The following is a 23,434-nucleotide window of genomic DNA, read 5'->3' as shown; positions in this document are numbered from 1 at the left end:
GTCGCCTTTGTTGAGAGCTCAAACGCATCGGGGACAGCGGCCATAACTGAGCCTGCTGGCTTGTCCCAAACCCGCGGCCACCTCATGGGCGAGTCTCCGACCCTTGCGCCCAGTGGGTGCGTAGAAACGGACGGGCACCGTCAGGGAGATCAGCGAGTAGCCGCCACAGGGTAGGCAGGGATAGGTCGGGCGGCCAATCCCGCTCAGCCTCCTACCGGGCTGGTCTGGACCCAACCATCGCCCGTTCGGGGCCGATAATTCGGCCCTCACTTCACTTCCGCCTTTCCCGCCCGAGGGTGCGAATGCGCCTGCGCGCGCGCCTCTCGCAACGGAAGTAGTAGCGACAAAGCTCGGTTCGCTGCGGTCCCGGGAGTGCGGGGTGCGCCGGGGCAGCCAGCGGCAGCCAGCGGCGGGGAGGGGCGGAGCGCAGGGGGCGGAGGCGGGAGCACACCGGCGTGGTCGCACCGAGTCGCCCGGGCCGACCGTGACAGGCCCCCTCACCTCCTCTCCTTTCCCCTCCCCGCCCGCCCTACTGCTCGCTTCTTCTCACGACGCGAGCAGACTCCCGCTTTGCGCCGCTGCCCCTCGAGGAGCTCCTCTTCGCTCGAGGCGCGCGGGGTGCCCCCGCGAATCCCGCGGGTGAGTCCCCTCAGCCCGGAAGAAGAGAGGTCTGGGGCTTTGGGAGGGTACCGCTATTACCGCCTGCCCCCATTTCCAGAAACTTCCAGGTCCAGAGGGAAGGGGGTGGCCGGGGATGCCCTGGCTGGGGGGCGTCTCTAGGGCGCCGCCCCACTGGCGTGTGCTGAGTCGTTGAGGGCAGCCGAGGGGCGGGTGCAGGATCTGGATCTGGGGGCTCCCGAGGTGGCGTCTGGGTGGGGATCTCCCCCCTCATCCTCTCGTCAGCGCCGCTTCTCCTGGTTTCTCTTGCAGATGCTGCTGCTAGGGGTGGTGGGAGCAGCCGTGGGACGCGTGGCCGGGAGCGGGGGTGACAGCCTGGGATTCCGGGGGCTTCTCTTCCTTGTCCTCCTCTCTTCTGTATTCCCAGTGTGGCCGTGGCTGACACTAAAGACTTTGTAGCCATCAACCCGAGTGCAGTTTCGATGGAAAATGAAGGTAAAGGCCCCTGGTAGACGGGTTGCAACGCAGAGTAGAGGGTGTGGTGGTTTGCTTTTAAGTTGCCTGTCTTTATCCACCTTTTTATTTTTGTGATTGTATGTTTTTCTTTGTGTGTGAAGTGTCCAAGGATTTTCTTACTTAGGGTATCTAGCTTTTATTTTGGCACTATGGGGGCATTTCAGGCATTAAGGTTCTGTGGGTGACAGGTAGATTCTGCTTTCCTGAGAAATTCCTGTTTTCTTTAGCTTAGGTAACGGAAGGGAAATTTTCATTTCAGATAGCGTCTATTAATGTTTTAATAGTTATTTGAAAGGAGTCACCCGAGAGGAAGTGGAAATGGGGAAGGGGGTGAACTGCATCTCTGTTTGCCTATCAAGCTTTGGTGTGGTGTGTGACTGGATTCATTTATGAGAAAGAGAACGATTTTTTATCTCTAGCTTTGGGAAAAAATTTTTTTTCGATCCACAAAAAATCCTCTGAATTTAATGAAATATCATGAGGTGATTTTCTTTTCCTTAAGTTCTGCCCTATTTCCTAACATAATTTAAGAGGTTGACAGTGAAACCTGTTTGTCCACTGTACACTTTGGACGCATTAGATTGTAATTCACATATTTACTTGATTCCTTTGTCTTCATTAAAATATTTAATCTTTTGCATACAGTGCACTGATTATTTTTTAAAATCGTTGAGTGACTCTGAATAAATGATTTTTTTCCTTCCTGAAATAACCACACTTATTTTTTGGACTGACTTCTGACATGTATGTGATATCTTTTTTTTTCTGGGTTGCAAAATGCTGTAAAAGATAGTTAACAAATTACAATTTTTTCTGGTGTATCTTTTGTGTTTTAAGATCTGTATCTGGTGTAAAAAGCTGCAGATGAGCTTGCTGGATGCTTCTAATTTGTTTTTCCATTGTTGAGAATGTAAGCTTGACTGTCAAAGTAGGACTAGTAATTTTAAGGTAGATGTTTCTTATAGATACAGTAATCTGTTTTGCTGTACGAAACCTCTGGGATATGTAAGAAAGATGATGGGGGCATGATTACATTGCCCAGTTTTACTCTGGATGAATAATTTGGTGGAAGACATTTGCTGAAATACTAAAGTGTGTAACTGCAGAGGAGTTATACTGTCTAATTGGGTCTTGGGAAAGCATTTGAAAGCAGCAATGTTTTTGTCTAGTGGTATGGAAAATCACTTTTCTGAGCCTTTTTCCAGTTTGTCTTTTAGTTTATGTATTTGAGAAAGGCAAATCTATTCAGCACGTGAGACAAAGAATATTAAATACACTCGTGTACCTGTTTCTTGGTGGAAACATCTTAAACAACATGTAAAACTTAATATATGATTGTGAGCTTCTTTTTTCAGAATGCTACCAGATTTAAGAGAGTAGCCTTAAGTAGGTGGATTCTTAGATGTTGCTTTTGTGTCTCCATCTTTTAGGAAGAAGAGCATGAGTAACAAACCTAACTCTCATCTGAGTGATAGGAGCATGGTGTCTGTGTCTCTGTATTTTATGGCCAAATATGAATGATGTGGCTTCGTAATAAGAGATTATACTTATACAACTCTTAAAAGTTTGTGGGTTTTTCTGCCTCACAATTCTTGACCATCAAGAGACCATTTTTGTTAGTTTCTTACTATTCTGTTTTTTCCTTTTTTAATATTTAAACATTTTAAAGAACTTATATATAGCCTAGAAATTTTCAAAAGCAATTGACCATCTTAAAATACATAGATTGACATCACGTATCTTTTTATAATTTGTATCCTCCTTTGATATGGTGTAATATTAATAGCTTGGAGGTGTGAAACAAAAATGGATACAAATCTTGCCTTTACCACTTAAAGCTGTGTGACTTTAGGCAAATTACTTCATCTTTTTTGAACCTCTATTTCCTTATCTATAAATTGGGATTGATAATGTTTAGCCCACAGAGTTGAGAGGATTAATTGAGTAACCCTGTATAAATTCTCTTGGGAGGGAGGAAGGATAGAGTTTAAGAGCATGGGTTGTGGAGCCAAGCAACCAGGTTTGAATGCTGGATCCCCACTTAACATTATTTGATCTTGTGCAAATTATTAAAGCTTTTTGTGCTTCAATTTCTTCATCTATATAATAAGGATAATGATAGAACCTGCCTTATGAGGTTGTTGTAAGTACTTAGGACAGTATCTGTAAATGTGTAGTAAGTGCTCAATAAATGCTAATTGTAAATAGCATAGCCTGATGTTTGATGCATACTACTATGCAATCTGGTATTAATTTTGTTACAACAGTTAAATATTGGAAGGGGGAACAGTAGTGGCCAAAATGCTCTATGTGAAGTTGTCATTATTAGTTAAAGGATGGGTGGAGTTAAGTAAGGAATTTTCTATGTTGTTAGTGCTTTAAGCCTGTAGATAAAGTAAGGGCTCTACCAAAAAGCCAGGCGCCAGTGTGGAAAGAGACAGGCTTGGATTTGAATCCAGGAAGATAATTTTCATCTTTCAAAAACCTGACAAGTTACTGTGCATCTGAACTTTCTCAACTTCTAAGTTTTCTCATCTGTAAATGGAATAATGCCCCTTGGAGGGTTAGTGTGAGTAGTAAATGAAGCCTGGAATGCAAAGTGGCCAGAATTGTGGTTGACAAAAAGCTTGCATGAGTGATTTGAGTGATGCTGCTGTTCCTCATAAACAGAGAACCTCCAGTGGGTATGCAGATGAGTTATATCTCTAGGTGTGAACAGTGTAGAATTGATAGTGGCTCCCTAGAGCATCAGCATGAAGGTTTTTAGGTAGTGTGCCTTATCTGTAATGGTTGTTGGAGAAGGGAATGGCTTCCTCCTTGTGGTTCTCTTCAGCAATGGTGATATTTTCCTTGGCACTTCAGTTTCGATTCTTGAGGGCCTTTCTTCCAGGGCCACCTTAAACTTTCTCAGCAAAGCTTGGTCTCTTTTTAGCCTTAGACCACCGGCTGCTTCATGAATACTCCCTGCTAGTCACTAGGAGCATTTGAAGTGTTAATTTCCTAGAATTTCAGGGACTGGTCCTAGACAACCATCTGTGTTAGGATTTTATCTTGATCCTTTGGATAGAAGATCCTTCTTTTTACATGTTTATCGCGAATCTAAACAGATACCACTAAGAAATCTGAGATATACAAATAAACTGCTCTTTTTCTGATTTTAAAAAGTCAATTGGGCTGGCCAGTTGGCTCAATTGGTTAGAGCACAACCTTGTAACACCAAGGTCAAGAGTTTGGATATCCATACTGGTCAGCCACCAAAAAAAAAAAAAAAAAAAAAAAAATCAGGATTTCAGGAAATAGTTAATATTATAGACGAAGCTAGTAAGTCTAGAAAATAGTCCCCCAATCTCTTTGGATGGTATTTGAAAATGATAGTATTTGTATTTACACTTTTTGAAATAGTTTCTTATGCAATTTCAAATTGTTAATCATCTAGGAATGCTTCAAAAAAAAAAAATTGTTAGGATAGTTGGAAAAACTATAAGGCAAAAGGGACAAGAAACTGCCTTACCTGTATTCCTTTAATTGGAAATAGGAAACCAGGTTATAAAAATATTTTATATACTTAGGTGTGGGAAATGTAGTTTGTTTTGTTTGCAATTTCGTTAATAAAATGATAATCAGTACTCTGGAAAAGAGTTGAAACTAAAAGAGATTATGTATGTGACAGCATTTTATAAACTGTAGTAATTAAGCCAGAGGAAGGATAATGTCAGCAGAATTCAAGTCTGTTAGCTGAAGCGTTATTATGAAGCAAAGTAGTTTCCTAGGGAACACACCCCTTGGGGACCAAGACTGATTTTCTTTTGAGATCTTGGTGGGTTAAATTTTGTTTTAAAGGTGGAAAGAACACCGTGGCCTGATGGTAGTTAGCTGGGGTGAATATTAAACTTACTGTTGTTACATGTAACATCTTAAAGATATCCTAAGGATCAGTCCAAGAGGTCCCCCCACATTTACTTTTTAAATGTCAGATTCTTTTTATAATGGTTTCAGGCATCAGTTGTGACAAGGTTATCTTTATGCTTTTTGTATGGATAAATTTTGGTAAAAAGGCAGTAAAGTAAAAACTGGTTGGGTGAGCTCTCAGGTTAATGCCATCATTTCATACAGGAAAGGATTTCTTTTAAAAAAAAGTCAGGCTGAACTGATTATTTCCCCTTGGATTTTTTTTTTTTTTTTTTTGGTAGCTGACCGGTAAGGGGATCCAAGACCTTGGTGTTACCAGGAGCATGCTCTACTGAGTGAGCTAACTGGCCAGCCCTCCTCTTGAATTTATATGGCTGATATTTATATGCATTTGTTAATATATCTTCTGTCTTCTGGCTTTAAGTTGCTATTGACAGAGGTGTAAATTTTAGAATTACAAGTGAATTACTTAAAAATTGTGTTGAGTTAGGTTACTTAGACTAAACTTGTGATACATTTAGAAAAAGTTTAGATGAAAAGTTAAAAGACTATCATAGGTTATAGACAGAAGGAGAGTAATAGCACGGGTCAGAAAAACTACGTTAAAGTAGCTGTAAATGGGCATCTAATTCAATTTCAGTCTCTGTTTTTTTTTTTTTTTTTTTTTCTGCTATAGGTATTAGACAGTGTGTGAACTGAATTATTTAATATACCTGTTAATTATAATTGCTTGCTTAGGTAAGGCCTTTGGGTTTGACAGTTGGTCATTTCATAAATGTGCTGACCTAAACTTGCGTCTGTCCCCCAAGAGGAAATGCAGCAATTTAGCTTGACATCCTTTATTCTTTTAGAAAGCTCTGAGACATTGAAGCATCCTAGTAGAAATTATTTTCATTTATGTACTTAATTAAAACAAATAACCTGATAAAGTTGGAATGAATAGTGGCAGGACCCTAAATACTAAATATATTTGCCACTCTGTACTGTTGTTTGATGTTCAACCCTTTATAGGAAAACTCAGAAATAATAACTGAAGTGGAAATATTTAGGATGTCACTCATCATACTTCTTTTGAATATTGTTTTTAAAAAATGTGAAGTATAAATTAAAAGTTTTGATGAGACTGTGAATTTTAGAAATTGGATTTATTTTGGTTATGATGTCTTGAAGTATAAAAGGATAAATGATTTCCTAAGGATTATTAGTACATTTAAGTTTTGTTCTGTAAGGGCAAAATCAGCTTTAAAACCAGTCCTGGGTTTCCTCTCATCTTAAATCATATTGCCTTTCATTTGCTGTGTACATAAATTAGCTGTGTACATAAATTAGCCTTTTGGTGCTGTGACTTTATTCATATATGTTGTATATGATATATATGAGATATATGTTTCTCTTTGTATGCAATTATTCCACTAGATTTAGTTTGGCTATCTGTTTTAGTGTTTCTCCAGTGGAATGTTTGCTTTCCCTACCTTCATCTGGGTGTGTACATTGGCCGGTGCAGAAATACTAGTTGGTTCAAGCTTTCTTTGGGAGTTTTACCTGCTCAGTTGAGTGTCAGTTCTACATTCCCTTGGAGCAGGCAAAAATGATTCATGGCACAAGTGCCAGGAATAGCATGCAGGCTACTATGTAATGTGCAAACTAATCTCTTCTGTGTCCTTTTCTTAATGCTTGTCAGGGCTACTATTTACTGGGATTTAACATCTGGCTTATGAAACTAGTGTCTGTGATCAGTGGGAGATTCCAGCTTCCTTCCCCACCCCGGAAAAAAGATGTGGTAGTTGCTGACCACCCTTTGAGGTCTCCCAGCCCCCTATCTTAGAATTTCGTAGTTTAGTTATATCTTGATATATACCCTTGATTCTTGTGAGAGACCAAGAGAGATTTAGTTTCTTCTGATTTCCTCTGTTAGAAGAAAAATAAGGGGAGATGGGTTTGTATTTACATTAGAATAATGGAAATGGAGAGTAGGGATGGATGAGAGACACATTTTACTCCTAGGAAAAACCAGCAGGACTTGGGCAGTGACTGGATACAGGGAATGAAGGGGAACGCAGAGTCAAAAATGACTACAAGATGTGAAGCCGTTGTAAGTGGGTGAGTGCAGCTGCCACTGACTGTGGTTGGAGAAGTGAGCTGATTTGGGGGCCAGCAAAGGGGAATGTACAGAAGGTCAGACTATCATGGTGTGAGTCTCAAAGGGCCGTGTATGGAGAGGATTCAAAGTGAGCTCTTGAGGCAGAAACCCTGAAGTTATCCCTTATTCAGCTGAACAGAGTCTGGCACATGCCTATTGTTGACTCAGTGAAAATGTTGGCTTCTCCACTCTAATTCAGTGGTTCTCATCCGGGGGCGATTTTGCCCCCCAAGGAACATTTGGCAATGCTTAGAGACATTTTTGGTTGTCAAAACTGGTAGGATGCTACTTGGCATCCTGTGGATGGAGACCAGGGATGCTGATAAAAATGCTAAAATAAATAAGACAGCACCCCCACCCCCACCTGGAATTATCCAGCCCCAAATATCAATGGTGTGGAGATTAAGAAACATTGTTTTAACATTGTCAAAGGCAAGGAAGTTAACTCCTGGAGATGTAGGTTTCCTCACTTGTAAAGAGATGATGATGATTATACTTCAGGTTTGTTAGGATTAAATAGAGCAGGGTGTGTACAAGGGCCTGGTATAAAAAAGCTGCGCAGCTAATGTTCATTTTCTTTACCTTAGTTAATGAATAGATTGAGGGAGATTATTTTTGGTCATTGGTCTTTTGTAATTTCCAGGCTTCACATATTTTTCTGAGAGATGAGTGGGATGCTCAGGAAACCTATAGTAGCTTTTATAATCTTAATGCTTTTCTTGTAGTTTTATCAAATTATGATTTTGATTCTACTTTGGTTTGGGTTTTTAGTATTTCATGACTTTACTGCTTAGTATCTACTTAGCAGTTGACAGAAATGTTGAAAGCTGGATTAAAATTTTACCTATTAATCAGTGAAGTTAAACCCTTAATTTTTAGTGGGTAATACATTTTAAGTATTATCTTTTGATCTCATAACTGTTATGGTTTGAAAGCAATTTTACTATTCTTAGAAATCGAGACTGAAGTGTTCTGAATTGTTTTGTTTGAAAAATGCCAGACGTCCTGTGTCTGTAATGCATTTACACTTTCATTTTTTATCCATTTACAAAATTCCATTTACCTCCCTGAAGTCAGAACTCCTCAGATTAGTTTATTAGAGTCTTCATTGCGTGGCTTTTTTTGATTATCAAGTAACTTTCTACAATCATTCGTAGGGTGTGAATGTTAACACCGGTTCTTTCAGTCATATTAGGGACAGAACCACCTGTATTTTCATTTCCAATACCATTTCCTTAGAGAAGCATTCTAATCATAAGCTCAGTGTTTAATGTCTGCTTAAATGTGCATAGCTGTGTGGCATTCTCATTTTTAAAGAGTCACTGAAAGTCCTTTGCTGGTGTCTCTTTCCTTTTAGGAAAAAAACTGGTTCATTTTTCCTATTCCTTAATTCCCCCCACCTTTGTAGCTTGGGGTTAATATAGGTAAAGGTCCTTGTATTTAGTAAACTATTTAGACTCTTACCAATGTATGTTTTATTAATTGCAGGAGGAATTTAGAAATAACATTCTTCCTGTTTTACATATTAAACTAAGATTATTTAAATATATTCATTAAATAGTTGGTTAGAAAAATTAGCTTTTGAGGAAAACCACTTAAAATGGAAAATAATGTATAAGTAATAGAGTACATTTTGTGGTAGCAAAGAAATTCTCATTCAACTTAAACCTATAAGGATTCAAAGCTGGTGTTTTTTGATGATATTAAATTGTGGTTGATATAAACTGCTTTTAAAGGCTTACATGGCTCCCCATTAATTGTACCCGTAGCTCTTTACGTCAGTAAGCACAGGGTGTGAAAGATGCCACAATAATGTCTTTGATTTCATAAGGATTTGGTTTAACCATATCTTTTAACATTAAGCTCATCACTTTACTGCTTTCTGAAGTGAATATTGTTGCTCATATGGAGGTACTAGGAGAAGGTATGAAGGAATTCACCGTTTGTTACCACAGTTGAATAACTGAACTAGTGGCGTAGATTCTAAGGAAAGTGATATCTCTTAACAAAGGAGGACCATAGTCTTCTTTTAAAGCTCCTTTCTTTCTTCCTTCTTTCCTTCCTTCTTTTTGTAACTATTATATTACTAGTGAAATAATTATCGCTAGCTGAAAGCTTTAAAAAATAGTAGTCACATGTTTAATTTAGAGTAGTAACAAAATGGACAAGTTTGAAAAATATGTTGATGATGATATGACACCTCCTTCTCCCGTCCTTATATCAAATTTCTGTCAGGACCTAGAATAATTTATACAAACAGATTTTATCAGTGAATGTAGTGTTATGCAGATCTTTTCACTCAGTGATCAAAAAATGCCAGATTCTTTCCAGAGTAGTGTAATTGTTTAACTTTTGGATATAAATCCAGTTATAAAAGAATTGCTTTACTTTCAGAGGATTTTCTAAAATCTTTTAAACTTTTTAACTAAAAATAATTTTAGACTTACATAGAAAGGCACAAAAATAGTTCCCAGATATCCTTTGCCCAGTTTCCCCTAATGTTAACATCTTATATAACCATAGTATAATTGCCAAAACCAGGAATTTCACATTTATAAAATAAATGGTGACCATATCCTCCTCCATTTATCAGTTATGAAGATCTGTTCTTAAAAGGACTGGAATTACTTAAAGTTAGGTTTATCCATAATTGCTTTGCCTGATAGCAGTTAAGTTGAAAGGAGCTGTGCTTTGACAGTCATTCTCTTGCGTTTGTTTGCCTGGTTCCTTAGTTACAGCTCTCATTTCTACATCTTTTACGCTTGGGAATTTATATCAGCTGTAGTACAGTAACTATCAGTGCTTGAAATCAGTCCCCATAAGTTTGTTCTGGAAGCATCATTTTAGACTGTTACCTACAGGCTAATTACTAATTCTCTTATTAAATCATGAATTAGTTTTGCAGACCCTGTCTTTTTCTGTTTTTTTTTAAAGACATAATTCATATGCCATGAAATTCATCTTTTTGGGGGCGGGGTGGCTGGCTGGTCTGAGAACCTCAACCCTTGACCTTGTTGCTATAACACTGCTCTAACCAAATGAGCTAACCGGCCAGTCCCAAATTCACCATTTAATTTAATGAATTTATTTATTTATTCACTTCCTTGGTGGCTGGCCAGTGCAGGGATCTGAACCCGTGAACTTGGTGTTATAAGGCTGCGCTATAACCAACTGAGATAACCAGCCAGCCCCAGCATTTTAAAGTGTAAAATTTAGTGGTTTTTAATATATTCACAGAGTTGTTATTAATCTAATTTTAGAACATTTTCATCTCCCCCAAAAGAAACCTTTTACCCAGTAATAGTCACTTCCCATTTTCCCCTCTCTCTGGTCCCTGGCAACCACTTTCTGTCTCTATAGATTTGCCTGTTCCGGGCATTTCATATAAATGGAATCATCCAGTGGGTGACCTTTTGTGTCTGTCTTTTTTCACTATAGCATAATGTTTTCAAGGCTTATCCATATTGTAGCATATATTATTAGCACTTTATTCTTTTTTCTGACTGCATAATATTCCATATAATGGATATACCACATTTTGTTTATCCATTTATCAGTTGATGGACATTGGATTATTTCCACTTTTTTGGCAATTATAAATAATACTGCTGTAACATTCATGTACAGGTTTTTTGTGTGAACATGTTTTCAGTTCTTTGGGGTGTATACTAGGAGTGGAAGTGCTGGGTCATATTGTAATTCTGTGTTTAATTTATTGAGGGACAGCCACAGTGGTTGCAACATTTTTAATTCCCATCAGAAATGTTTGAGGATTCCAATTCCTTTTTTTTTCCTTTTAAAATTGTTATCCTTGGGAGTATGAAGTGGTTTCACATTGTAATTTTGATTTGCATTCCCGTAATGAATAATAATGTCAAGCATCTTTTCATGTGCTTATCAGCCATTTTTGTATCTTTGGAGAAATGTCTATTCATATCCTTTGACCATTTTGTAGTTTGGTTATTGCTTTTTATTGCTGAGTTGTAAGAGTTTCTGTGCGTGTGTGTGTGTGTGTGTGTGTGTGTGTGTGTGTGTGTGTGTGTGTATCCATCCTGGATACTGGATAGAAATGTCTCCTAAACCTGTACTTGCACTAGCATACAGAGAAGTTTGTATAAGGGTGTTCACTGCCACAATGTTTATAAGATCCTTATCAGAGAAAAGATTTGCAGCTATTTCTCCCATTAAGTGTTGTCTTTTCAACACAAACTTTTAAAATTGTGGTGAAGTCCAATAAATCTATATTTTTTTTGTTGTATGCACTTCATGTGTTATATCTGGGACACCATTGCCTGATTCAGGGTGATAAAGATTTATGTCTCATTCAAAGAATTTTATAGTTTAGCTCTCACACTTGATCTATTTTGAGTTAATTTTTGTATATGGTGTGAGGTAAGGGCCTAACTTCATTCTTTTGCATGAAGTATCCAGTTATCCTAACACCATATGTTGAAAAGATTATTTTTTCTCCATTGAATTATCTTGTACTTTTGTTAAAAATCAGTCGGCTATAAACTGTGGGTTTATTTCTATACTTCAGTTCTATTGGTCTGTATGTATATGCTAAAGCCAATACCACAGTGTTTTGATTACTGTAGCTTTTGTAGTTAGGTTTTGAAACTGGGAGTGTGAAACCTCCAACTTTGTTCTTTTTTTCAAGATTGTTTTGTCCATTCTGGGTCCCTTTAATTTCCACATGAATTTTAGAATCAGCTTGTCCATTTCTGTGAAAAAGGCAGTTAGAATTTTTATAGGCATTGCATTGAGTTGTCCTTTACTTTAAAGATATAATATTCTCACACCGGTATAAACATAAGGTCTTTTTGAGTATTTGGGTATCACCTTATTCTAGGTAACTATAGAAAGAGGCTTTAAAAGGCTAAGTTAGTCATATCATTTCTCCCTTCTTTGTTTTCTTCCTCAAAGAATAACTTTATGGGGAAAAAGATGGATTATTCAATAAATGGTTTAGGGACAGCTACTTACTTTTAGGGAAAAATATGTAAAACTAGAATGGTGTAGGCTTTTAAAAAAAACTAAGGATGAGATCAAACCCAAAAATCATGGTGGTAAAGATTGGGGGAAAAATTTAGTACTCAAACTGCAAACTAATGACGAAAATACTTGAAATAAATGATAAAGGGCTACTTTCCTATACAAGGTTTTTTAAATCTAAAAGGAATAGCTAATAACTTGTAGGGGAAAAAAAGCAAAAGAACATTAACAGGCATTTCACAGGAAAAGATTGCAGATGATCAAAAGATACATGAAAAGGTGTTCAGCCTCAATGATGAAGAAATGCAAATTAAAACAAGGTAACAATTTCCTACTCATCAGAAGCTGATGATGCCTAGTCTTGGCTAGATTGCAGGGAGAATAGAAGTTCCTGACTGCTGTTGGAAGTTCATCTGACACGGTGCCTTTGGAGATCAATTTCTCAATAGCTATCAGAATAAAAAATATGTACACCAAACAGTTTCATTTCCAGGAATGTATCCTGTACTGTACTTGCATAAGCATACAAAGAGGTTTGTACAAGGGTGTTTACTGCAGCAACATTTATAATAGGAAAAGGGTAGGAGCGAAACAGTCATCAAAACTAGGTAAAATTGAGGCACTACATACAAATGAAGTGCCCTTTGAGCCATTAAAAAGAATGAGGTATATCAGTACATGTGGTGACATAGAAAGAGTTTAAGTTGTAAATGAAAAAACTGGTTGTAGTTTACACACACACACACACACACACACACACACACACACACACACACACACACACACACACACACACACACACACACACACCTCTGCCTAGAAAATGGCTGGCAGAAACAGTTAACAGGTTACTTTTGGGGAGAGGACTGGTGATCTCATTAAACTCTTTCTTATTAGTTGACGGGTGTTTTTTTAAAACAACGGGCAGGTTTTTAATTGAAAAAAATCATTAAAAATGACTTAGCAGTGTAATTAAAATTATACTTTAGGAAATTTTTAAAAAACTCTTTAGGAATGAGAGATTTATTTTTTCTGTCAGTTTGCTTATTTTGTGTGTAATCCCCGTTAATCTTGGAGGTAAATGCGTGCGTGTGTGTGTGTGTGTGTGTGTGTGTGTGTGTGTGTGTGTGTGTGTGTGTGTGTGTGTGAGAGATTTGTATTACTCTCCTGAAAGCAGACTAGAATTAGCTCTTGGGTACAAATATTTAATAGCATTTAGAACCTTCTGTTCATTTCTAAGCATTGCAAATATGGGAGAAAAATATGATTTAATTCTTAAGAGTTGCGATTGTGCTCATTTTTAATTCATCAAATGAGGAATATTTAAGTGCTGGTCTACATTGAAACCTGATTGTGCCACTGTTCTTTGGGGCCATGCTCTGGAACTTAAGGTTTGGTATAGAAGATAACCATTTCACAGTATCTCTCTTAACAGAAGTTACTAATTCATTCTGAAAGTTTAGTACTACAGGTAATAAGGAGGCAGTGAGATCCCTCTGCACTTTGCCAGATCATTCCTAGAATCTTTAGTATTAGAGGGGACTAACTTGCCACACCATATAAAAATGGCATCAGCATTCCCTCCTAGAAAGTTTTTAGTGATTTGAAAATTCTGTCTGTTGGTGCTAGCTCTGTTCTGTCTGTAGTAATCTAGGCAGAATGTTTGTTTGATGTAGTAGTTCTTAAAAGATATGATGGACCCCTTCACATATTTTATTTATTCAGAAACTTTAATTGAAATCCAATTAATGGTCAGCCACACTGCCCTTCATAATTCTGTTCACTAGGCCAAATTTCTTAACTCCTTCTACCTATCTTCTTAAGACCTCATTTCCAGAAATGTCTCCATAGTAGGCCATGCTTTGGAGCAGGCTTTAATGATGGCCCAAATTGAATATAGACCTCTCAAGGTGTGGTTGGATCATTGTAAAAATATTCTGGGCTCATTACTCCCTTAGCCTAATTGTACTTCTCATAATGCAGCTTAGGATGATGTTTACCTTTTTAGCAATAAAGTTAACACTGAGAATACTTTACAGTTCTTTAAAATGGTGTATAAGGCAAACTTACCTGTTTACCTGAATTTTTATTCTAGAGCCTTAGCATTCTGGTACTTTAGTTGTAGGTTTTTACAATTATTTCTAATGAGTATATATGTTTTGTGGAGGTGGTGGTGTACTCACTGGTTTAACCTGATAAGCTCCTTTGAATTTTATTTTGATTATGAGATGAGGTGGCTACTCCTCTCTATCCTTGAGTTGATGTCATCTTAGGTAATTATGTTATTCAGGTATTTATCTGAATTGGTGATAAAATATTAAATAGGATAGAGTCTAGTGGAACACCTAGTAGTACTGAATTATTAATACTGTTGGGTCACCTAGCCAGAAATTACCAAGTTTAGCTATGTGTTTTCATTGTGGTCATGCAACAGAATAACATGTCTTGTTGGCATCAGAAGACTGTACAGTCTTAGTGTTCTTAGAGACATACTGGTTTTATTTATTTATTTAATTTTAATTTTTATTTATTTATTTTTTATTATATTATGTTTTATTATATCAATATACAATGTAGTTGATTTTCATGTCCCTTTACCGAATTCTCCTTCCCCCCACCGTCTCCCCCCTCCTGCCCATCAACATCATATCTGTTTGCTTATCTTAACAAGTTCAAGGAATTGTGATTGTTGTGTCTTCTTCCGCACCCCGCCTTTTGTTTGTGTATTTATTTATTTTTAGTTCCCACAAATAAGTGAGAACATGTGGTATTTCTCTTTCTGTGCCTGACTTATTTCACTTCATATGATTTTTTCTAAGCCCATCCATATTGCTGCAAATGGTAGTATTTCATTCTTTTTTAGCAGAGTAGTATCCCATTGTGTAGATATACCACATTTTCTGTATCCACTCATCTGATGATGGACATTTGGGCTGGTTCCAACTCATGGCTATTGAAAATAGTGCTGTAATGAAGATGGGAGTACAGGTATCCCTGCAACATGATGATTTCCATTCCTCTGGGTCTATTCCCAGCAGTGGAATTGCTGGGTCATATAGTAGATCTATCTGTAATTGTTTGAGGAACCTCCAAACCATTTTCCATAAAGGCTGCACCATTTTGCAGTCCCACCAACAGTGCAGGAGGGTTCCTTTTTCTCCATAACCTTGTCAACATTTATCATTCTCAGTCTTTTGGATATTAGCCATCCTAACTGGGGTGAGAAGGTGTCTTAGTGTGGTTTTGATTTGTATTTCCCAAATGCTGAGTGATGTTGAGCAGTTTTTCATGTGTCAGTTGGCTGGCCGTTTGTATATCTTCCTTTGAGAAAAGCTCTTTTGCCCATTTTTAAATTGGGTTACTTGTTTTTTTGCTATAAAGTTGTTTGAGTTCCTTGTATATTCTGGATATTAATCCTTTGTCAGATGTAAATTTTGCAAATATTTTCTCCTACTCTTTTGGTTATCTTTTCACTCTTTTGATTGTTTCTTTTGCTGGCAGAGGCTTTTTAGTTTGATATAATCCCATTTGTTTATTTTTACTTTGGTTTCCTGTGCTTTTGGGGTCATATTCATGAAGTCTGTGCCCAATCCTACTTCCTGGAGTGTTTCCCATATGTTTTCTTTAAGGAATCTTATTGTTTCAGGGTGTATGTTTAATTCTTTAATCAATTTTGAGTTGATTATTGTATGTGGGAGAGGTATGGGTCTAGTTTCATTCTCCTGCATATGGATATCCAGTTTTCCCAGCACTATTTGCTGAAGAGGCAGTCTCTTTCCCAGTATGTAGACTTAGTACCTTTGTCAAAGATCAGATGGCTGTAGGTGTATGGGTTGATTTCTGGATTCTCTATTCTATTCCATTGATCTGTGTGTCTGTTTTATGCCAGTACCATGCTGTTTTGGTTATTATAGCTTTGTAGTATCATTTAAAGTCAGTGTTGTGCCTCCAGCTTTATCTGTTTGCTCAGAATTGCTTTGGCCATTCATTGTCTTTTGCTCTTCCATATACATGTCAGGATAACTTTTTCCAATTCAGAGAAAAGTGTCATTGGGATTTTATTGGGGATTGCATTGAATTTGTAGATCACTTTGGGTAGTATGGACATTTTCACAATGTTAATTCTTCTAATCCAGGAGCATGGGATATCTTTCCATCTTCTTGTGTCCTCTTTAATTTCTCTCAACAGTGGTTTGTAGTTCTCATTGTAGAGATTTTTCACATCCTTGGTTAACGTTATTCCTAAGTATTTTTTTTTTTTGGTGGCTATTGTAAATGGGCTAGCTTTCTTGATTTCTTTTTCTGCATGTTCACTGTTGGAGTATAGAAATGCTACTGATTTTTGTGTGTTGATTTTGTATCCTGCTACTTTGCTGAAATCGTTTATCAACTCTAACAGTTTTTTTGTAGAGGCTTTAGGCTGTTTGATATATAGGATCATGTAATCTGCAAACAGGGACAGTTTGACTTCATCTTTTCCAATCTGGATGCCCTTTATTTCCTTCTCCTCTCTGATTGCTTTGGCTAGTACTTCCAACACTATGTTGAATAGGAGTGGTGAGAGTGGGCATCCTTGTCTAGTTCCTGTTTTTAAGGGAAGAGCTTTCAGCTTTTCCCTGTTCAGGATGATATTGGCAGTGGGCTTATCATATATGGCTTTAATTATGTTGAAATACTTTCAATCTGTACCTAACTTGTAGAGAGTCTTTATCAAGAAAGAATGTTGAATTTTGTCAAATGCTTTTTCAGCATCTATAGAGATGATCATATGGTCTTTGTCTTTGATTTTATTGATGTGGTGTATCACATTTATTGATTTGTTTATGTTGAACCAACCTTGCATCCCTGGGATGAATCCCACTTGATCATGGTGTATAATTTTGCATATGTGTTGCTGTATTCTGTTAATAAGTATTTTACTGAGGATTTTTGCATCTATATTCATCGGGATATTGGCCTACAGTTTTCTTTTTTTGTTGTATCTTTGTGTGGTTTTGGTATCAGGGTGATGTTTGCTTCATAGAATGAGTTTGGGACAATGGCTTCTGTTTCCATCTTTTGGAATAGTTTGTAGAGAATTGGTATCAATTCCTCTTTGAAGGTTTGGTAGAATTCTGCAATGAACCCATCTGGTTTTGGGCTTTTCTTTGTTGGGAATCTTCTGATAACAGCTTCAATCTCTTTTACTGTTATTGGTCTGTTCAGATTTTCTGTATCTTCATGGCTCAGTTTTGGTAGTTTGTGTGTGTCCAGAAACTTGTCCATTTCCTTTAGATTTTCAAATTTGTTGGCATATCGTTGTTTATTGTAGTCTGTAATAATTTCTTGTATTTTTAAGGAATCAGTTGTAATGTCACCTTTTTCATTTCTAATTTTTGTTATTTGGGCCTTCTCTCTTTTTTAAGTTAGCCTTGCTAATGGTTTGTCAGTTTTATTTCTTTTTTCAAAAAAACAACTTTTTGATTCATTGATCTTTTGTATTGTTTTTTGGGTTTCTATTTCATTAAGTTCTGCTCTGCTCTTAATTATTTCTTTCTGACTGTTAAGTTTAGGTTTGGATTGTTCTTGTTTTTCTAGTTCTTTAAGGTGAAGTGTTAGGTTGTTTCCTTGCCATCTTTCCATTCTTCTGAAGTAAGCATTTAATGCGATAAATTTCCCCCTTAGTACTGTTTTTGCAGTATCCCACAAGTTTTAGTATGATGTATCATTATTTTCGTTAGTTTCAATAAAGTTTTTGATTTCCTGTTTAATTTCTTCTTGGACCCATATGTCATTAAGTAGAATGCTGTTTAATTTCCATGTGTTTGTATAGATTCCAGAGTTTCGTTTATTATTGATTTCTAATTTTTATCCATTGTGATCTGAAAAAATATATGGAATAATTCCAGTTTTTTTGAATTTGTTGAGACTTGATTTGTGACCTAACATGTGATCCATCCATGAGAATGTTCCATGTGTTGATGAGGAGAATGTTCCATGTGTTGATGAGAAGAATCAATATTCTGAGATTGTTGGATGGAATGTTTTGTAGATATCTGCCAAGTCCAATTGGTCTAAAGTGTTGTTTAGATCTTGTGTTTCTCTGCTGATTCTTTGCCTAGATGATATGTCCAATATTGAGAGGGTGGTGTTCCTGCTCTTATGGTATTAGTGTCTATCTCATTCTTTAGGTCTAATAGTGTTTGCTTTATAAATTTGGCTGTTCTGACGTTGGGTGCGTATGTATTTATGATTGTTATGTCTTCTTGATGGATAAGTACTTTTATCATTATGTAGTGGCTTTCTTTATCTCTTATGGTTTTTGGTTTAAAGTCTGTTTTATCAGATATACGAATAGCTACTCTGGCTCATTTTTCATTTCTGTTTGCATGATATATCTTTTTCCATCCTTTCACTCTTAGACTTTGTGTGTCTCTATAGGTGAGGTGAGTGTCTTGAAGGCAGCATATAGTTGGGTATACCTTTTTAATCCAGTCAGTCAGTCTGTGTCCTTTGAGCGGGGAATTTAATCCTTTTACATTAAGAGTTGTTATTGAAAAGTGTTGATTTACTCCTAGCATTTTATTGCTTTTTGTTTGGATGTCTTAAGCATCTTTTGTTCCTTTCTTTCTGATTAACTGTCTTCTGTATTTGTTGGTTACTTGGAGTAGTAGATAAACTTTTTTTCTCTTTATAGTTAGCATTTTTATTTGACTGTTGGGTGTTGTTTTTTCTTGAGTATTTATGGCAGTGGTGTTTGTTTTTCAGGTACCAAACTTGGTAATCCCTTGAGAATTTCTTGTAAGGCTGTCCATGTGGTAGTGAACTCCCACAGTTTTTGTTTGTCTGAGAAATATACTATTTGTCTTTCATTTTGGAAGGATAGCCTTGATGGGCAAAGTGTTCTTGGCTGGCAGTCTTTGTCTTTTAGTATTTTGAATATGTCATCCCATTCTTTTCTGGCTTTTAGCATTTGTGATGAAAAGTCTGATGTTAGTCTGATTGGGTTCCCTTATAGGTGCCTTGCTGCTTCTCTCTTGCAGCTTTTAAGATTCTCTCTTTGTCTTTGAGTTTAGCCAGTTTTACTATAACATGTCTTGGAGAAGACCTTTTTGGGCTGAATATGTTTGGGGATCTTTGAGCTTCCTGAATCTGAAGATCTGTGTCTTTCCCTATACCTGGGAAGTTTTCTGCCATTGTTTTGTTGAATATGTTTTCAATGCCATTTCCTTTTTCCTCCCCTTCTGGAATACCCATGGTTTGCATATTTGAGCACTTAAAGTCTCTTATCTCTCTTGAGATTTTCTTCAGTGTTTTTAATTCTTTTTTTTTTTTTTTTTGCCTGCCTGTGTTGTTTCAAACAGCCCATCTTCAAGGTCAGAAATTATCTTTTCTGCTTGTTCTAGCCTGCTAGTTAAATTCTCTGCTGTGTTTTTTTTTATTTCGTTGAATGAATTCTTCTGCTCTGCAAGCTCTGCTACATTCTTTTTCAGGGCATTGATTTATTTGTACATTTCTTCTTTTAGGTCCTGCATACTTTTTCTCATTTCATTGTGTTGTCTGAGTTTTCTTGTATCTCATTTAGTTTCCTTAGTATTAATGCTCGAAATTCCTTGTCAGCCATTTCAATGACTTTTTGTTCTATAGGATCTAGAGCTTGAGAGTTATTATTACCCTTTGTTGGTGTACTTTCTTGAGTTTTCATATTTCTGATATCTTTCCTTTGGTGGTTAGTCATTGTGGCAGGGGATTTCACGATCCACTTGTTTGACCCTAATGTCTGACTAGGATCGTGCTGGGACTGCCAGTTTGGCATGGCTGCCTCGGCGCCTGTGGGCAGGAGGCTCAGACTCTCTGGGCTGCAGGGACTGGCCTGGGCTAGGAGTCCTGCAGCGGTGCCTACCTGTTCTGATGCAGGTGGTTTGGGGCCCTGTGAGCCTGGCAGCTTTAGGGCCTCTCCAGGTGGTGTGCACTGGCCTGGGCTGGGGGTCTCGTGGCGGCACCTACCTGCTCTGGCGTGGGTGTCTTGGGGCATGTGGGCCTGGCAGCTCGTGGACCTCTCTGGGGGCCCTCTCTGGACGGTGTGTCCTGGCCTGGGCTGGGGGGTTCCACAGCAGTGCCTACCTGCTCTGGCGTGGGTACACGGATGAATCATAAAATATTATTCAGCCTCCCAAGAGTTCCTTCCTTTTCTGCATTCTCTTCAAGTGCCACTCCACACTGCTGTAAGCAACGAAAGGGTTAAGCACCTCAAGGCAGACAGCATCTTTGGCAGTGGATAGGCAACTGCTCTTTGTGAAGGTTATCTGCTCAGAGTAGGACCCTTTTTGTCCCTTAAACCTCCAGCCTCTTCTGTCCATTTGCTGTTCCTCCTCTTTTCTGGGCAGAGCCTCAGGTCAGTGGTCAGCGGTCAGGTCCTCTGACCTGTCCTCTCAGCACTCCCCTTTTCCAGTCCTGGCAGGCTTCAGCCTCAGTCAACTCCTGCTATTTTCTCCCACATACTGGTTTTAAATGGTCATTGTTTTCTTTTCAAAAATAAAATCAGCTGCTGTATCTATTTAAGATTTTTTGGTGTGTGTGTTGGGAGTTGGGGGAAGAAGGAGCTAGGAAGGTAAGAAGTTTCTTTGCACCAAGTTTGCTTTTGATTAAAAAGAAACTTTAAGGCTGGCCACTTTGCTTGTTGATTAAAGTGCAGCCTTATAACACCAAGGTCATGGGTTCAGATTCCCATACCAGCCAGCTGTCAAAAAATGTGTGTGTGTGTGTGTGTGTGTATAAGTATAAAAATAAAAAAAGAAGCAGCTTTGTTCTTAGATCTTAAATGTAGTCTCACCATACTAAAATTAGTCCTCTAAACTTGATTTACTTTGAAGTGTTTAGTTTTGATGACCTGATGATTCATTGTATAGTTTAAATAGAGTATAATAGTCAAGAAAGAGTGCTTTTAGAGTTAGACATTGTACTCATTTTGTTAGTTTTTTTTGTTTTTTGTTTTTTTGCAGCTGGCTGGTAAGGGGATCTGAACCTTTGACCTTGGTGTTATAACACAGTGCTCTAACCAACTAAGCTACTTGGCCAGCCCTAGTTTCTTTTTATCTTGGATGAATTACCTAACTTCTTTAATTTCCTCATCTATAAAATAGGAAAAATAATAATGCCCCCTTCAAAGGGTTTTCTGGGTGTTACATGAAGTAGCAGAAGCAAAATATTCAGCATCAACACTGGCACTCAGAAGCTGAAAAGTGTAAATGCCTGCCTCCCTCCTTCCTCCCTTCCTCCTTCTCCCCTCCTCCTCTTACTGTTACTTGTACTCTTTCTATTACACTTCCTCCACCTGCCACTGTGATAACACAAACTGCTAGCATTTATAAACTACTCTTATGCTAAATTAGTAGCTTTAGACTTTTTTTTTTTAACTCAAAGCTTCAAAATAAAAACATATTTCTTGCAGGTCCTTTATGGATAAATAGTTCATTTTTTTAAATGAAAATGCCCTGTGAAAGTTTCATAGCTAGACATTTTTGTTCTTTAGAGTTTAAGGCTAAAGCCATATAGTTTTACAACTAAAAATTCGTTCAAATTACTGATTCATGCTGAATTACTTTTGGCTGCTTAGTGTTCAGTAGTATCATTTTGGGGTGTCTTTTATTACCTTAATAAAAGGATTGGAGGTTGAAGCAAAAATTAAAAATATAGATGTGTTATAAACTATATGTTATGCAAGTAGTTGTCTAGGTATGAGTGACTTGCTTAATTAAGATTTTGATTGCCCTTCTCTTTTACTTTCTACCTCCCTTCCCCAGGGCATACTTTGAGCATAGGAAGATGGATTCCAGTAGGAAGAAGCTCAGTTATTCATGAAAAAGTATGAGAACTATCCAAATATTCTGCAATTGTTATAATGCAGAGCAAATAGAGCATTGGCACTTCAGTGAAAACTGTTGGATCACTGAATCTTCCTTGACTCCTTAGTTACTTTGTATGATAATAGTATTCCCTCTTTGCCACCTTCCAATAGATCAGGAAAATATTTAAGTATGAACTTATTGAAAGGTTTAAGTGTGAAGTTACAGGGATTAATTTATTCTTAATAATAGGAGTATTTTTGTTTAGGGACATAGTGTTAGAATTGAAACAGTTAAGGAAAAACTCTGGTTGGGTAGCTTAGTTTTTCATTTATCTTTTTGTTTAACAATTAGTGAACACCAGCTGTGTGCTAAGCATGGTCAAGGCTGGTTTGTGTGACCTGCAGTTCTTGTAGCCATTGAGTTTACTGTGTAGTAGAGAGAAAAAGACAAGGTTGGAGGAGCTGTGATAGCTGAATGGGGTCCTAAGGGGTGAGTAGTTGGTTCAGGGTTGCAGAGAGATGTCACAAAAAGGCTCATGGAAGGAATGAGTCCTGAAAGCTTAGTAGGGTCTGTGGTATGCAGGCTGGTCTTGGTCCTTCTCCCCTGCTGAAATGTGTTACAAGCATTTCAGGCAGAGGGACTAGCAGTAGAACTCCTCCACATAGGCCACACAGTAGTGTGGTTATGGACTTTATATTTAGCCAGCCATCTCTAAGGCATTCTGAGTCACTTGTCTTTAAGTAAATGAGGTGTGTTTCTTACTAGCAGTAGGGGGTTAGCCACTTTTTCATGTGAAGGGCAGCATTATTAGGACTTGTAAAGCAAACTTATTTGTGATGAATAGCAAAGTATTTAAGTATAGCTAATAGGATTCTTTTGGTCTCCTACTATGTGTAACATTCCTTTTAGAGATACTCATGGAGTGTGTTTAAAGTGAGGTAGGAACTGTGATTTCCTTGGGTGATGGGCTCAGAATGGGATTGATTGTTTCTGAATCTTGCTTAAAGGGTACTGTGTGAAAATTAAAATGAGGCACCCCTAATTGGAATTTTAAAAAATCTACTAAAGCTTGAGATAAGATAGATGAAAAATTTTTTCACTTGTAAAAATATTCTTTCTAGAAATATTTTATTTTATTGTGGTAAGAACACTTAACATGAGAGCTACACTCTTAACAAATTAAGTGTACCTTATTGTTGACCATTAGGTACAGTGTTGTACAGCAGCTCTCTCTGTAAAGCTTATTCATCTTGCTTGGTTGAAACTTTATGCCCCTTGGTTAGTAACTCTCCATTTCCTTCTCCCATCCTCTGGTAAATACCATTCTACTCTTTGATTCTTGTGAATTCGACGATTTTAGAATCCTCATATAAGTGGAATCATGCAGTATTTGTTTTTTTGGGACTGACTTATTTCACTTAGCATAGTT

The 23,434-nt window shown here is 37.6% G+C and overlaps 1 protein-coding gene across 1 annotated transcript in view; it reads left to right on the top strand.

The window, feature by feature from the left end:
• Nucleotides 1-351: 351 nt before the first annotated feature.
• ATP2C1 (ATPase secretory pathway Ca2+ transporting 1) overlaps nucleotides 352-23,434 on the top strand; it is a 124,148-nt gene continuing 101,065 nt past the window's right edge. The window contains exons 1-2 of the mRNA XM_063115361.1: nucleotides 352-639; nucleotides 931-1,113. Coding sequence (XP_062971431.1) covers nucleotides 1,108-1,113 — 6 coding nt within the window. The 5' untranslated portion in view covers nucleotides 352-639; nucleotides 931-1,107. The remainder of the gene's footprint in view (nucleotides 640-930; nucleotides 1,114-23,434) is intronic.

This window comes from Cynocephalus volans, chromosome 11, assembly GCF_027409185.1.
Source record: "Cynocephalus volans isolate mCynVol1 chromosome 11, mCynVol1.pri, whole genome shotgun sequence".
Classification (NCBI taxonomy): Eukaryota; Metazoa; Chordata; class Mammalia; order Dermoptera; family Cynocephalidae; genus Cynocephalus; species Cynocephalus volans.
The sequence above is the reverse complement of the archived record's forward strand: the minus strand, read 5'-3'. Positions and strand labels throughout refer to the sequence as shown.